This window comes from Cottoperca gobio, chromosome 4 (genome assembly GCF_900634415.1).
Source record: "Cottoperca gobio chromosome 4, fCotGob3.1, whole genome shotgun sequence".
In the NCBI taxonomy this organism is placed as follows: Eukaryota; Metazoa; Chordata; class Actinopteri; order Perciformes; family Bovichtidae; genus Cottoperca; species Cottoperca gobio.
In genome coordinates this window covers 1,941,360-1,959,256 of record NC_041358.1, presented here as the reverse complement: position 1 = coordinate 1,959,256, position 17,897 = coordinate 1,941,360, and the positions used below count along the sequence as shown (strand labels likewise).

The window sequence follows — 17,897 nt, the reverse complement described above, 5'->3', positions numbered from 1 at the left end:
TAAATAAAAATGGAAATAGAAAAGGTTTCATGCTGACAGACAGACATACTTTTCCGATGTCCTTCAAATAGAAAGGTGGTGCATGACAATATGGAGAAAGCACAGGCAAGGCAAATACACTGGTTTTATAAGAAAGCGAAAGCCAGGACAAGAGGTGTTGCTTCTCTTATCGTCATCAGACAATACGTTGTGAGCCCGGTGGCAGGTCCCTTTTAAGTGTTAACGAAGATGAAATGAGCATGTCTTATAAGAGAAAGGACTTGGACATTAATTGGAGCTTGGATTCACACATGCACTTTATTTCAAGGGAGATGGGATCGGTCTGTATGTATATTGTATATGTATATTACTGTTTTTTTTAAGTGTGAGAGTAGTATTCTGACACCGAATGGCACATTTCGTGCAGATATAAATTGGATAGCAGTGTCGCTTTTGTGATAACGCTTTTATTGTGAATAATTTGGGGCGGAAGTGTTTTTCTTGCTGCTGCTGGCGGAGCTGTGACTTGACTGTGGTCCTCTGAGCAGCACCGTGGATTAATTGGATGAGAGGGGGACTGGGAGAGCGGACACAGCTGGGTGCTGGATTAAACTGAGACACCTGATCCGTTTCACAACGCGTTCCTGTTGGTGCTGCAGATTACCGGCCTGCCCGCCCGCCTGCCTCCCTGCCTGCCTGCCTCCCTGCCTCCCTGCCTGCCTGCCTGCCTGCCGGCCTGCCGCTGCACCTGAGGTTCCGCTGTCCTTCTGTTTCCATCGGTTCTTCTGTTGGGAGGATGCGTCGGGCCCGCGCTGCTCAGCACACTGTGAAAACATCCATTAGCTGCTGTTCTGCTTTCACCTGCCTGGCGCTGCATTATCAACAGGGATTATACATGTGAATCATCGGGAATATATAGCCACAGTCAGAGGGAATTAGAAGGCGTCGTGCAGCTGGGCAGGCATCACTGTGGGAGTCTCCTCCATCCTTTGTGAGAGAGGTATGAAACAACAATAACACGTCTGACAGATACATGTGAAGGCTGCTGTCCTCTGCTGCAGGCTGGATCACAGAGCACTTACTGCTATTGTCTGATGTGGCCTGCAGCACCGCTGGACTTTCTTTAGAACTGCATTTCTAACAGCAGAAGACTCTTGGCTTTATTGAAGGCTACTGTATGTCCAGTCAATGACAATGTTTGCTGTGTTTAACATATTCTAGGGCTGCACCGAGCCTTAGAGGATTACATTTTTAAACATTTGAAGAAGCTATAAATGAATGCAAAAAATATAAACAGTGTTTAATATTTGTAATAATTGCATCAGTTTATTCTAAAACATTGACCCTACATATACCATATACACTAAATCTTTAAACGGAAGTGTTGTACTCACTGGACTACATTATATTAAGTACTCAATTCTTACATACTGTACATCAGGGGCATAATATAATGTAGTCCAGTACAACAGCACCACTAACTGTGAACTCAGTGCTACAACAATCACAATATAACAGAATATAGACTATATAGAATAGGCATAATCAAAGTAGACTTTATGGCTGAAGTGTTGGGTTGCTTTAGACTGTACAGGTGTACTCAATAAGGTGTATTTCAAATTTAAACTATTAAGTATTGTAATCACTTTCTTAAATGTTGATGCAAACGGTTGCCCATGCATAAGGCTGCCTTTGTATTCTAGATAAACATGTTTTGTATTTCTAGTGGACTAGTACTACATTATCCTTATATTTCTGTTACATTTTCATATATGTATTTCTTGTGCTGCTGTTTTTGTAATTAAGCGATGTTTCTTCTGAAAAGTTTAATCTACCCTCCAGTTATATTTGTAGGCAGTAGGCTGTTATGGTTGACTGCTGCACTTACCTTTAAGCTTTAGTTTAAAGGATATTAGAAGTAACTGAAAGCATTGCTCTGTTGAAATGATGCCATTGGTTTAAGTGCTCACTTGAATCCAATAATCCTAACACCAGTCCTAAAGGAGAAATGTTTCTCAGGAGAAACAAACGAAGGCCTTGATGATGGACGACAATGCCTCATGCCTCATGGCTCCCATGGCAACAGTCATTCGTAGCCTGAGATGCTTTAATCTGTAGTGGTGTTACAATGAGTGTATTCCTCCCTAAATACATAATCCCTGGGGAGCTCTTGTTACAACATAGGATTCATTCTTTCACACTCAGTGAAAGATCACACACTCAAATCACACGGTGTTACTGATTTACAAAGACCTGGATTTTCATTATGTATGGTTTCCAGAGCTGTGTGTGTCACAAGTTTATGTGAATATATTGTGGTTTAACTTTTGGCCATGGCTTCTATCAGTAATGTAATCAACAGGTTAGTGTAGCTGAGAGGCAGTGACACAGATGATCTGACAGGTTGGAAACAAACCAACAGGTGACACACTTCTTTAGAGGGAAACAGTGAACAGATGACTTACTGCAGCTGTGTGTGTTTCCAACCTGTCTCATTGTCTCTCTGCTTGTTTTGTTTTTTTAAACCTGAACCAATTTGTCTGTTGAAATCCCATTGAGGGATAAAGCTGGGAAATACATGAGCGGCTAACAACATGGTGTCAATGCTGCTGTATTGTTACACCTGAATAGATCCAGTTACTGTAGTTACATATCCATTACATCAGATTACTCTTCTCTTGCAAACATTTGATTCATTAAGTCTGTATCAACCAGTGTGTGCTTTTAAGGGATTCTTTCATTTCTGCTAGATCTCATAACGTACTTGTCAATCCAGAGCAGGCACACAACACATTATTATTTACATATCATAGCATATATATTTCTGAATTTGTAATAACCTTGACATAATTGCACACTTGTCCTTCCACACTTCTGAAAAGGGATTGTGCAGCAAAGCTGAACAGCCAGTGAATGCCAACAGAATGTTTCTATTCATTGAACAAACATTTCATGGCAGGATACCAGTGAATAGTTACAGGTGCACAGTCAGTGTGTTGTTATTTATCCAGTCAGACAGCTGGAGGACTGTTTGAGCAGGCTGCAGAGACTTTCCTTTGAGACGAGTAGGTAGCACTGGACTTTTATGGCCACTGATACTGTAGTTTTGAGGCCAATATTTATTGTGAGAGTTTAAAAAAGCGACATGTTGTCTAATATTCATAAAATTAGCATAAACACATAACAAAACATTTTTGATAAGGATCCCTTAAACATGGTTAATAGAGAATTACGACTGACAGTGTATACATAATGTGCATGTGCATACACACATACTGTATGTGCATATGTATCTTGTTGCTGTGGGTCTTTAGTTTGCTAAATGTGTTTGACTGTTGGTCCAGAACTTCTACTTTTTTGTTCATTACAATATTTGTGTAAATACAATTTAAACCATTTTTGACTGAGATATGTATGGAGCAAACATATGACATGTCACTTGTGTCAGCTGACATATAGTGCTAACATATCTGTGATAAGCTAATATCATCTTTCAACCAAGATTAATCACAGACACAAACACAGATAGTGAAAATGATTATGCATAATATTCCTTAATTTATTTTATTTTATTATCAATCAATCAATCGTACGAGGTACAACTCCAGTGAAATACCTACAGAGGACAATAAATCCAAACACATTTTTTTAATTAAGTGACCATCAAACCAACACAATATACATCTAAAAAATATTATTATTATTTACAATTACGTGCAAAGGTAATTTATTCAAATTGCTCATCACCACAGAACCTAAAGGAGTGGTCTGAGATACTGATCGATATGATGTCCTGAAACATGAACATGTGAGCTCAAACACAACACAACCAGCCAAGTGTTGTGGGAGATACGTGTTTGTTTCAGGATTGAACAAACTGAGTAGTCGAAACAACTCATACAATATCTTTCAGTTTCCATGACTACATGCACACACTTGTCTCTACACTGACCGCTGTGCTTGTTGTTTGGCCCCAGTCAGTGTAAAGCTGACGTGTGTTCACTGTTCTCTCCTCAGTGCTGTGTGTTGGTGTGATGGCTGTGTTTCTGGTGCTTCCTCTCTCCGTGCTGCTGCTGGCCCTCCACGCTCCAAGTGGAGCGTCTCCATCCTGCCCTGTGAGCTGTCGCTGCTACAGCCTCACTGTGGAGTGTGGTTCCACCAGCCTGAGGGACATCCCCAAACACGTCCCTCCATCCACACAGGTAGGTTCTTTGTACTAAGAGAGGACATTACTGCGGATGTTACCTTGACATACAGTTCACCATCAAGTCATAATTCTTTATGAGCCTGACTCTCCCTTCGTCCGTCTTCCTCTTCCAGACCATCTTCCTCCAGGACAATGTGATTGGTCAGATCCGTCGACTGGACTTCACTCTGCTGAAGCACCTGCACTACTTGTACCTGCAGGTAACAAGCTCACGTACACACACCTACACTGTTGGATATAAAGAAGTGCCTCTGAATTGGAACCAGGGATTGGTTCGTTTGATCGATTCCTCAATGCAAAGTTTGAGCCGGCTGAGCTTCTCTCTATGTCAACAGTTAAACCATTTGTATATTGTATTTATTGTATATGTTGTGCTTACAAGCGGTTACGATGAGCTAACAACACAGCCAAATGTGTAAAAACATAAAGAGTTTATCCTTATAGAAAAGTCTGAACAAGAATCCCACTGAAACAATATAAAGAAAAAGATTTTAAAAACATATCGTCACCTTCTTAAACCTATGTCACATTTTAAAATTGTTCAGGAAACAGAAAAAACTGAACCAAAAGATTATGACAATATATGACTATTGACATACAAATAACACTGTCTGTCAGTTATGTAACATAAGAGGATTAAATGACTTAGGCCAATTTAAGAACATGGCGTTGTGACTTAGGCAATTTTAAACCTGACTTAGGCCTGATTACTTCTGGAGAAAGTGACTTAGGTAAAACAGTGCTAGACTTTAACCATTTTAAAGTGTTGTCTTGTCTGTCTATCAAATGTTTTTATTTTATTTAAAAAAAAATTATATTTTGCTCATCGTTTTTACTCTGTAGCACTTTGAGTTTTGTTTACGCAAATGAAACGTGCGCTTATAAATAAAATGTATTATTATTATTATTATTATTATTACCCTGGGGAAGGGTCCACCACAAACAGTTTAAAATGCTGGCGGAGCACACAGAGACCGTGGATGGCCCTTTAATTCAACAAAGCAAACTTAAAAGTTACAACTTAAATCACTCTTAGCTGAATCAAACAAAGGCCAGGTAATTCAAACACTGAGGAGGTTTGTGCCTCTCTTCACTTCTCCCTCCAGCTCTTCTTTGCTGGGTTTTTTAATTGTAACTAACCTATTTCCATTTAAAACTATTTCTCCACTTCATTCTCAGTCATCTTGATTGATGCCTAATTATGTTGCAAATTGTCGAAGAACTGATGACACTCGACGGGCATGACATGTTTCATGGACTGAAGGTCCTGGAACTTCCTCTCCTTGATTGGCAGAGCGTGTGGAAACATTCTGATCCATGCCATCAGCTTATTTGGCACCTGTAACCTCTGTGGCAGTGCTTCCTACGAAGGATACCTTGTAATGGACCTCACCATCACTGCTAAACTGAAGAGCCTGCAAATGATGTACAGTCGGATCTCCAGCTTGGTCTGATGCTCAAGAAGTAAGAGCCATTCCATTTCAGGAATTCATCATGCTTGACCACCTTCACATGGTAGTGTGATGGTCTGATTCTTGCAGTCTGGAGTATGATCATGTCGTCTCTGGTGATGATATCCGTTATCATTGTTGCATTCAATGGTACTATGTATGCTGTCACCCTCAATGTGCGTGTGACCTGCAACAAGGTACTTCTGTGTTATTAGTACCCTGTATTTCCTGGCAAGCTCAGAAAATGCATTTGCCACATTTGCATTGCGGTTCTGATAACTGCAACCATCGCTCCACAATACTATCTCCTTGATTTCTGGATGGTCTTTGATCACACCTTCAAAATGGCGATATTGAAGGTGTGCTAATACCTCGCTACTGAGGTCGCTCTCCGACTCTTCCCAAATATAGCACTACCCTTCCTTTGATTTCAAGTTGAAGAGGGTAAAGTTATGGACCTGCAGTTTGTAATACAGGCAGCTGGCTTGGGGTTTTTGGACACATCAGCACGGCTTGCAAGTCCATTGTCCAAACGGACTTCTCATTGTTCGCAGAATCCTTGTTGTGAGATTTCTCTTGCCTCACTTCATCTTTCTGGATCACATGTGCATCATATTCGGCCTTACTGATATTCCCATGTTTGAATGAAACACAAACGTCACACTGATCTTGTGGAATGAATACAGAATACTTTCCTTCATGGAACACGTGTGAACGTTGTATCCCGACGGCCCTCACTCCAGCAGTTGCAGCTGCCTGTTGATATTCCCAATGTCGAAGAAAGGAGACAATAAGTGTCGATGAAATATAGTTTGAAGAGACAAAATATTAAGAATTGAAGCCGACAAATGCAAAAGTTACTTTTCCTAGTAGCTAATTACTTTTTATAATTATGCAGTAATTGTAAAGTATTGTTACTTTTTGAAAGATTAGATTAGTCTTTAGATTTGTCTGTATTGTCCCAAAGGGAAATGTGTTCGTGCTTCATGGAGCTACAGCAGCTGCTGTGTGTCTGTAACCCACTGGGAGGCTTCATAATTAAACTATGACTTGTGAAAGTAAAACACTAAATAACTACACAACATTTATAGCCTATATTACAGTAAACATTATCACTTACCAATAGGGGACGAGCCCTGAACCATGGAAATAACTTTTATAACATTTATCTGGTAGTTTTTCTTTCTTCTTGAAGCAGCTGCCATCTTGTGATGCTGGTGACATGGCCTAAGTCACAGACAGTGTGACTTAGGCCATTTGTTTATTGCCTGAGTCACACTCTTGAGATAGGCCATTATACTAACAGGGTAGGAACAGCATTATCATTTCAGTAAGGATCTAGGCAATTTTACGAGAGGTGGCCACATCATGAAGAGATGATTTAGGCAAAAAAACAATTTTCCTCAAAACATGACTTAGGCCATTAGTTTAAGAAGGTGACGATATGTGAACCCTAACCACTCAGACACTTTAGTTAAACATCTTACCACTTATTTAACTTTGTAAAGTCTGTGTAGGCTGCCATGCACAGTTAGAGCTTGAGCCTGTCGTTCCATTATATTATGTTAAAACTGATGAAAGAGGTTTATCAGAAATCCACTGTCGCGAAACGGCAAATATAAGTACATCCAGCTGGTCACGCTCTGCTGCATGACGTCCCCTTTCCTGTCTATCTTCCGTACTATCCAAAAGAGCCCCCTAGAAAAATTGAAAAAGAACATAAAGCTGTGTGGTTTACAAACATTTTGTGTTTTGATGTTTCCACGTTAACTGTATAAAGCAATCCTCATGTCATCGCGTCTTCTCTAGTCTGGAACAAATAAAGACTTACAACACAGGAAAACAATACGTTATATGTATTCCTAGCAGCTGTACACCGTCAACTATAATTCCACTGTTGAAATAGAGGCTGATAGTAATAAAGCAATAAAAAATTGATGGAGCAGAACCAGAGATATTTTTATTCCACATATTCTTCTTTCTTATCAGGTCATTTATCAGACGCTCTTATCCAGAGAGACTTACAGTGAACAGGGACAGTCTCCCTGGAGCAGCTCAGGGTTAAGTACACAATGTGGCAGCCCTGGTATTGAACTCTTAACCATCTGGTGTTGTGTTTGGAAGTTGAACCACTAGACCATCACCACCAGTCTGTTCCTCTTCCTCCAGAACAACACCATCTCAGCAGTGGAGCCTGGCTCTTTCCAGAACCAGGGTCAGTTGTTGGAGCTGGCTCTGAATGGGAACCGGGTCCACCTGGTGACAGCTGACATGTTTCAGGGACTCGAACATCTCCGCATTCTTTACCTGGCAGGAAATGAAATCACACGCCTGCTGGACTACACCTTCCGTGGTTTACAGGTCAGGCACATGTATGATGTTCATGACATTTCACTTTAACACATTTCATAACCATTCTGTCGATACAGAGCTATGCAGATAGTCAGCACAGCTTCCTTCCTATATGAAGCTCCACAGATGACATGCAGCGTTCCCTCCATGTCTCTGCAGCGTCTGCAGGAGCTCCATTTGCAGCACAACAGTATAGAGATGTTAGCAGAGCAGGCTCTAGTTGGTTTGACTTCTCTGGCTCTGCTGGACCTGAGCAGGAATAATCTTCACACCATCGGCCCTGCGTCCCTGAGACCTCTGGTCAGCCTGCAGGTGCTGCGCATCACAGGTGGGAACATCCTCACGAAAACTTGTCTGTCTTTTTACTTTGCAAACTGCTGTTTTTGCATAATATCATACATTGAGTTATAGACAATGTCCTCCTAATTTAAGGGTTAAAATAAAGCGCTATCGTTCATATAGACTGAACAATGTTATCTAATTTCTCTTTTCTAATTCATCATACTATAATGACAGACCTCTGTGTACGTGTGTGTGTGTGTATGTGTGTGTGTGTATGAGTTTTGATTATCTCGCCAACATAACAGCGCGGCCTCGTCTCCTAACGGCCACTATGGGACGTCTCTGTCCGTTTTCACAAAATTGCGTGTGTGTTTGTGTGTGTGTGTGTGTGTGTGTGTGTGTGTGGGTGTGGGTGTGGGTGTGGGTGTGGGGGTGGGTGTTAAACACGTTGCACGTTTATCCGTACCGCTAAGGTACAGGTGCCCGGAGTGGACAAAAAAGGTGCGCCGCCCATTAAATGAAGACGTCTCTATGTGTGTCGGCCAGTCTGAACTTCAACTTTCCTCCAAAGTGTTCATCAAAACTGGAACTGGAGCATACACATTATGGAGCTTTGACTTTATTGGGGCCAATACAATTTTCATGGGAGCTTTTGCACTCATGATACGTACACTGTAGCGATGATACTGTAAACGCGTGCATAGACTCATAAGCAAGAAGCAGCGGCACGAGCACATCCTGAACTGGTACTGCATTAGTTTTATTGAATGACTTTATTTCACAAGCTTCCCGCAGTTATGCCATATGCAGTCAATGCATTTGTCTCTCTTGTGTTTTTTAACTTTTAATCAAGTCAGTGCAGTTTTCTCGTTATCCAGAGGTCAGTCCAAAACCATTCATACCCCTCCTGTCAAATACATACACAACCTTATTCATCTTAACTCATTGTCTTTCAGTACTCTGGAATGTGCCACCACCACCAGAGACTAGGACCTTGACTGGCTCAGCATCAAGGGCCTCCACGCTAACCTCCTGTCCTCTGCTCTGCTGTAGACAACCCATGGCGCTGTGACTGTGCTCTCCACTGGCTGAGGAGCTGGATTGATGAGGAGGGCCAGCGGCTACTCAGCTCTGCAGAGCGTCGCCTGGTCTGCACCGAGCCGCCGCGCCTCTCCCACCTCAGCCTGGTGGAGGTCCCCCTCAATAGCTTGGTGTGTATCCCTCCACTGGTGCAGCTTGAGCCCAGGAGGCTAGCTGTACGCCTGGGAGAGAGTCTTAGGGTGTCCTGCCATGCCTCTGGTTACCCTCGTCCACAGGTAGGAATACTTCAAGTGAAAAGGTATAACTTCCAGCACTTTCCATAACACTGGTTTGTTTCAGCATCAACAAAAGTCCAGCAGCACTCCACATGTCCTCACATGAAGATTACTCACTCACTTAGAATGTAATGGGTATGAAACAACTCGTATATCATACATTTAGATGTTACAAAAGGTCCAGATGTGGCAAATCATTTATTGAAGCATAATGGTTTTGAAAATGTTTAAATCATGTTAGTTGTGACTCCATTACATCAAAGGAGTTCCAGAGGTCTGGGTGACAAATGAAAGTGGAGGACAACATGAAGTGTTTAGGTAAGATACTGGAGTACATTTGTAGTGGTGTTATTGCATGGACAGTAGCGTGTCAGACGAGTGATTACAGAGACACAACTGCTGCTGCTCCACCCTTAAGATGTAGGCTTGCTTTCAATGGCTTCTTATGGTTGGGAAGCCACATGAATTTTGACCATATACCGTATATACACCATTAGCAGCAACAATAAAAGCATCTGATATTGTGTAGGTCCCCCTCGTGCCGCAAAAACAGCTCTGACCCGTCCGGACATGAACACCACAAGACCTCTGAAGTGTCCTGCGATATCTGTCACCAAGAGAGAAGAGTTAGAAGAGAGTCCTGTAAGCTGTGAGGTGGGAATGCTAGTCTTTGCTCCCCAAGCGCATTAATAAGTATTGGGCTCTCACGACCCTGTGGACGCTTCACCGATTGTCCTTCTTTTGGTAGGTACTAGCCACTGTATACGAGGAACAGCCCACAGGAGCTGACATTTTTTGAGACGCAGTGAACCAGTCGTCTAGACATCACAATTTGGTCCTTGTCAAAGGGTCACTTCACCTGTCAGTGGTTTTAATGTTGTACGGATCAAAGGTAAAGGTAGCCTTCTAAAGTTGTTGTTGATGATGATGATGATGATGATGATGATGATGATGATGATGATCTTTAGCAGGGCAGTGACCTAAACATGATCAAATCTCTGTCATGTTTATAAAAGAGCAAGAGACCCTCAGAGACCCTCAAAAAGTGAAACAGAGTCTAATTTATCCAGTGACTCATAAGTATGCTCTAATAAATGTATAAATAATCATATTTTATTTTCAAATTTCATCAAACAAGTGTAAGCTGTAGTTACAACACAAACACAGCTACCTGATGAGCTTTCTGTGTATTCTAACCATCCCACAGCAGTCAGGTCAGCAGCTCAGGTTTATGTGGTAGAAATGGTTGCATGTGTTATAGTGAGGTCAGCAGGCCCACGCTGCACACCATGCTGACATCTAGTGGATCACTGTGGGTGTCTTTACTTGAAATAAAGCAAAAAGTATTGATATCTAATAATAAAAGAAGGAAAAACACAATAAAACAATGCTTTTGTTTTCATCTCGGACAGATTACAAAATGATGTTCCCTGGGACCAGCTACAAAAGATACACATATTTAAATATAATCTAAATGAATATTGGATAGGATTCTGAATTGAAAGAAAGAAAATGAAAGGACTTCAGGACATCAAGTATTTTTGACTTTCCAACAGGAGATGTTCATAAACACGCTGTGGCATAAAGCATATGAACACTTAAAGGGCCTACGAAATTATATTTCGTAAGTGTTATTGGCCTTGGTATATGATAGAGGTTGCATATCTATTGTGAAATGTGCCATATATATATTTTTAATATTGATGTATTCGTAATAAATCACGATCATAACAGCATAAAAATGACTTCCGCTAACAACAATCGATCGCTGTGCCGAGAGCATCCACTTCGGCAATGTTCGGGCGATGACGTCACAAGTAGAACACAGCCGCCGCCAGTGTTCGTCTGCGTTACAGCCGCCGCCAGTGTTCGTCTGCGTTACAGCCGCCGCCAGTGTTCGTCTGCGTTACAGCCGCCACCAGTAGAATACAGCCGCCGCCAGTGTTCGTCTGCGTTACAGCCGCCGCCAGTGTTCGTCTGCGTTACAGCCGCCGCCAGTAGAATACAGCCGCCGCCAGTGTTCGTCTGCGTTACAGCCGCCGCCAGTAGAATACAGCCGCCGCCAGTGTTCGTCTGCGTTACAGCCGCCGCCAGTGTTCGTCTGCGTTGAAGCGTCCAGCAAAGACTGCTGTCAATTATTACATGAAAGAACGGACAACAATCGATTGTCAAAGATAATTGTGAAGCGATGTGTTGTATGGGGATGTGGGGCCGTCTCCAAATCTAGCTTTCTGTGGCCAAAAGATGATAAAATGTCGCGTTTGTGGACAAGACAAGTGCGTCAATGAAACCGACGATTTGTGGGCAGCACTTTGAGAGATCGTGTTTCGAACAAACTATGCTCGCCAAGGAAATGAGATTCAAAAATAATATTACAAGTTTTCTGACATGTGATGTTTAAATATGCAAATGAGTCAGTATGTAATGCTAACTTTTGGTGAATTTAGGAGAAATCTACAGACACAAATAGACAAAGTTAGTAAAATAAACTCCTTGTCTGACAGTAACACCATGCTGGACTGTTACATGAGTTTTTGATTATTTATGTGATACCTTAGCAAGAAATCTGATCATGAAACACTGAATGACTTTCCAGGTGACCTGGAGGAAGGCATCCCAGGGTAAAGTGGCGCTTTCTCCCAGAGGCCTGGTTCAGGAGCTCGGTGCTGGAGGAGGTGCAGTGGGTGGAGCAGAAGAGCCCTCAGAGGAAGGCAGAGTCAGTCTGCAGAAGACTGACGGCGAGCGCTTTGACCCCGACACCGGCAGTGGCATGCTGTTTCTCAGTAATGTGACTGTGGCTCACGCAGGTTTCTATGAATGTGAAGCCTGGAACGCAGGGGGTATGGCCAGGGTGACCTTTCAGCTCGCCATCAACTCATCTACTTCCTCTTCCTCCTCTTCCTCCTCCATCTGGGCCTCATGGTCCCAGGTGTCCTCGCCATACTCACCTGCCTGGCCCAGGCTGAGGAGCCACGGTCCAGCTATGGGCTCAGATGTGAGCCGGGAGCCCCTGTACGCCCTGGGCAGCATGGCCTTCAGCGCTCTGGGAGCTGCCACTCAGACTGCCATCGCTGTGGGCATCTCCCTGCTGGCTCTGACCGCTCTGCTGCTGGTCGCCATGATCTACAGTCGCCATCACCAGCGAGAGAAGGAAGCTGAAGGAGCTGAGAAGGTGTGTATCTGTTTGTTTGTCTGTACAAGAGTAAATGGCTCATGTTTCGAATTAGCAACAAAAATGTTTTAATATTTAATATATTTTTGGAACAACACAGAATTTGATATACACACCAAATAAGGCAGGTTTTGGTTAGTTTCTGTCTGTCCATCTGTGGGGCAGCATGGACCAGGAGATAGAGCTGTCGTCTAGTAATCAGTTAGGCTCCCCTAATCCCCTAATGGTCCCCGGCTCCTCCACAGAGAGTGCTAAAGTGTCCTGGAGCAAGACCCTGAACCCCTACCTGCTTGTGATGAGCAGGTGGCACCTTGCATGTATGAATGTGTGGCTTGTGTTGTAAAGTGCTTTGAGTGGTTGCTAGACTAAAAAAGAGAGCAGACATGCTCCTCTCTACGATCTCTGTGAAACTCTCCAGATGAGGCTCCAAGTTTGACAAGTTACTTGTTGGATGAAGTTCCTCCTTGGTGAAAACTGACAAAATCCACTGATGACACTGAAAATGTGTGCCATTCAGTACAGTTGTAAATAATTAAAACCTAAAATCCTTCCATTAAATTGTATATTGCTGCACCTGTGAATTTGAACCTGCAGGAGGAGAGCATCCTGTACGTAAACGACTACTCTGACGGCCCCACCACCTTTGCCCAGCTGGAGGAGTACCGTGACGAGCGTGGCCATGAGATGTACGTCCTCAACAGGGCCAAGCCTGTGCTGCCTCCTGCTCCACCCACAGCTGTCTCCACCACTAACCTGGGATGCCCTGCTCCATCTGACACCTCCAGCCACACCCTCTCCTCGGGGCCGGGCCAAACCATGAGCCCCACTCTGGTCCCCAACAAAAAGCTGCAACAGCAGCAGGAGGGCGACATACGGACCATGAGGAGAATGGCGGGGGAGGGAGGGGAAGCCGAGCCTGTGATCACATCAGAGGCTGAAGGGATGTTTCTTAATCACACGGGCCTGTTCATGGATTCTCAGATCGCCTACGAGATCCACTGCTGAAGGGGGGGGGGGGGGTCCACTGCAACACAGAGGGTTTACAGCGAAGCTGTTACAGCTGCGTACACTTCCCTGTGGAAAGATTTACTTTCTACCAGACTCATCCACAGTGACGGACTCTTGTTGGAGAAGGTTTACAAACCTAGCACAGCTTTCAATCGGGTTTATTAAATCAAAAGCACTTTTCAATGGACATACTGTGACCTTGCCACAACAAGAGTAGTGAGTAGGCTGCTGCGTAGATCAAATGCCCTACACTCAAAGACAAATCCACCTGGACTGTCCTGTCCTGTACATCACTATCCTGCTCAGCGTTTAGCAGAGCTACTTTCATACCACAAACCTTCCACACTCATTGTTGTCCTCTCAAGAACTCTGAAGGTCTGCAGGGTGAGTATAACAAAAGGGGGGAAATCATGGAATCTTCCATTTCATGAGCATGTGTTTTATAACTGTTGTTAATGTCTGGACATGTTTAATTCAGACTCTGCAGGCAGTTGAGCATCTGAAGGCAGTACAGTGAGGGAGGCACTGCATCAGCTGTGTTTTGTAACTATGTATTTAAAAGTTTGGGAACATGTTAAATCATCACAACAAAAGAATCTTTAAAGACATTTAAAAGAGTCTTTCCAGATTCAATCTCCCATCATGAAACGTATAACCCAGTGGGGCTGGCACAAAGTATTCAGCAGAGGTACACATTATAGATTATAATTACACAAAGAGAAACAGAGAATAAGTATTTATAGAAATAAATCATTAAAATATAAAAAATTGGGATGACTAGCATAGTATGGTGGCACCGAGAGCTCAACACACTGCACATTAAGAAAAGATCTTTGCCAATTTCACAACAGATAGCTGCAAGTAGAGAAAAGCAGGATACATTTGTCATTGTACAACACAGAGTTGTGCAACAACGATCATTGATCAGCTCCTTGGTTTTGCTGACTGAGCTGTAGGTTGTTCTCCGAGCACCACTCATGATCTCTATATGAAGTGTCATCGATGTTTGTAATGTTTGTAAGGTTGTAAAAGCATAAATCGATATCGCAGCATACATGTGTTGAAGGTGATGGTTATCGTACCGTGTACATTTGCTTATCTACGCTAAGCTACATATGCTGCCGTCGCCATAGTAATTTCATGTTGGGGGCTGCAGTCGTTGTACAGCGTAAACAGGAGGGGGCTGAGCACACAGCTCTGAGGGGCTTCGGTGTTCCGCACTAGAGTGGAGGAGCTAAGTTTGCCAATCGCTTTCATGTGGAGATTATGTTGATTGCTGCGCTGAAATCAACAAACAGCATTCTGATGGAGATGTTGTTATTTTCCAGAGGGTGAGGGCTGACTGGAGGGCAGTGGAGACGGCATCTTCTGTGGATCTGTTGGCTCTGTATGCAAACCGGCGAGAGTCCAGGCTGCTGGGATGTTGTTTTTGATGTGCTGGAGAACTTCATCAGAATGGGGGTGAGGGCCACAGGGCGGTAGTCGTTTAGACAGTGTGACAGGGCACATGTTGTTAGTACACGACCAGGGACGTGATCAGGACCAGCAACTTTACTCATATTCACTCTCAGAAGGATTCTTCTCACATCCTCAGTGGATACTGACAGTGGCCATAAAATACCAGCTTTAAAATCCTTTTGATGCGACACTGACTTGTAATAGAGAGAACGGTGTATCTGTCAGTCTGGTCTTGCACTCTGTAGCTTTGATGAGCGGGTCGTACAATCTCCCGGAGAAGTGAGTAAGGCTTCATGACACTAAGTTGATTTTGGTGAACCTGGATCATATTTTATGGAGAAATGTTTAGTAGTTTTCCTTCTGATGTCCACCGGCTGCTCTGACTCGAGCTTTACTTGTTGCTAAACTAATGCTACCCGCCAACTGCTGGGAGCACCGGAGGAGAGTTGGCGTTTAAGCACATGGATGCACAATCGTAAGTGGTTGCAGCTATTGCCAATTCAAGCTTGTTTTTAAATGATGCGCTCAGTCGTTTTTGTCAAACTGATGAAGATGTTTTCTTAATTTGCAGTGTGTGGCGTATAGTTATATAGGACTTATCAAAATGGTCAGCAACATGATCTGTATTCTGGTCTGTCAGGATGAATACATTTGCTCCAAATCTGTGTAAATAAAGGCTTATAGAATGAAGAGAAATAATGCCTAATAAGGTCTCCCTGACCGAACTGTTGCACTTACAAATCATTGTGAGTGTGTGGAGGATTCTATACAATAAAAAGGCTACAGCAGGAATATATTTTATTCTAAATCACAAACACATCTTTGAGCATAGAATGTTTTAACATTTGAGTACCTGTCACTTAATGGCGTAATAAAGGCACTTTTGTCAGGATCCTATAGGAATGATGACTCAATTTTACTATTATTACTACTATTTACTATCTCATTGGTAACGAGGCTGTAGGTTTGGTTCAGATTGAATTTACTTTTTTTTAATCAATATAATTTATTGAACAGGACAGTACAAAAAAAGGTATAAAGTGGATAAATATATATGTATACATATACAAACATGCACACATTGTATTCAATAAATCAAATCAAATCAAATCAGATGTAATTATATAGCCCAATATCACAAATGACACATTTGTCTCAGTGTGCTTTACAGACTGTACAGGTTACAACACCCTCTGTCCTTAGACCCTCGCATCGCACAAGGAACAACTTCCTAAAAGAAACCCCAAAATTAAAGGGGGAAAAATGGAAGAAACCTCAGGGAGAGCAACTGAGGAGGGATCCCTCTCCCAGGACGGACAGACGTGCAATAGATGTCGTATGTACAGGATAAACAACATAGTACAAATACAACATATGTCAGAAATGATGATGTGATCGGATATGAAAAAGATGGATCCAGGAGAATGTGAAATAAGCTTCCTGGTGCCTCCAAATAAATAAATATTATAACATGGGCGTCAGGCAAGACCAGGGCAGCAGGCGCTGATTCAGACGTAACCTTTAATAGTGGCAACCTGCCAGATGAGAGACACAGAAACTCCAGGGATGATGCCCCGGATGCTGAGTTAGTAACAAACATTCAAGGGACATGAATGCATCCAGATAGAGAGGAAGAGGAAGAGAGAGAGGGAGAGGGAGAGGAAGAGGAGAGGGAGAGGAGGAGGAGAGGGAGAGGAGAGAAGTGTAAGTCCCCCGGCAGTCTAAGCCTATAGCTGCATAACTAGAGGCTGGTCCAAATAAATTAACTACAATTATTTAAACTATGTGCATGTAACATATTTAACAAAAATAGATATCATTTGCTTCAGATTTTTATGCCATAACATGACAAAAGAGTCCCAAGTTGGGATTGGTGTCAGTTCATTTCTTTTTATGTGTGAAATGTTCCCAATAATAAAACAAATTGTACAACAAAATCTAATCTTGTCTTTTCACTTTAAATGGATCCTTTGCTGTTTTACTGAGACCTCCTTTACATTGTTACTAACAGTCAAACAGAGTGCATGCCAGGTCCATTCCACACAAGGATGCCCAGAATATCTCCCTGCAGGAAGAGCCCCCCCCCTGTCAGATTTCAGATATATTTATTTGAGCATTTCTCCTTAATAATGTTTATTTCTCAAAAAACATATTGTCAAGTGTATCTACAGCTGAACCATCAGTTGCAGAATGTCTGAAAGAAGTTGCAGTACACCTCTTCAAAGACTCTTTGGGTTCTGGATAACAGGCCTGGGTTGTGACTGACTGCATAGGACATCGGGCTCACGTCCACCTTCTGCCTCCAGTCCACTGCACACAGCACGGCTCCACTCAACTCCACTCGCTCTTTTTAGTTTTTTCTATCAACCTCAGCACCTCAGTCAAAGTTAGAAAGCGAGCTGAGCTATTACTAGAAAGTGGAGTTAAAACTCTGCAGACCAGAGGGAATCGTCAGCAGCACAACACTGGACATCCTGCACAAAAATGACATTTTGACAAGTTACTGTCAAAAGTGACCAAAGTTTGTTATTCACTAGATCTAGAATTATTTTAAATGGCAGCCTGCAAAACTATGCTGTATACTCCCCGTACACTCCACAAAGTGCAGACGTACTTCATTTGGTTGCCAATGAAAGGAGCAAGAGAACACGATGTTTATGTTATTTTATTAC

General features: G+C 42.7%; 1 protein-coding gene across 2 annotated transcripts; it reads left to right on the top strand.

Annotated features, from left to right (window-relative positions):
- The first annotated feature begins 556 nt into the window (after positions 1–556).
- Positions 557–16,322, top strand: LOC115006631 (leucine-rich repeat-containing protein 24-like). Of its 2 annotated transcripts, XR_003832098.1 has the most exons (9): positions 557–979; positions 3,997–4,181; positions 4,300–4,386; positions 7,807–7,998; positions 8,149–8,317; positions 9,325–9,587; positions 12,184–12,759; positions 13,354–14,151; positions 15,096–16,322. XR_003832098.1 is itself a non-coding variant. In XM_029428944.1 (8 exons), exons 2-8 carry the CDS (start codon positions 4,014–4,016, stop codon positions 13,762–13,764), a joined length of 1,866 nt encoding a protein of 621 aa, XP_029284804.1. In that variant the 5' UTR covers positions 557–979; positions 3,997–4,013; the 3' UTR covers positions 13,765–16,322. The 2 variants fall into 2 exon arrangements, 1 of the variants encoding a protein (XP_029284804.1); XM_029428944.1 differs by having other exon boundaries at positions 13,354–16,322.
- Positions 16,323–17,897: the final 1,575 nt, after the last annotated feature.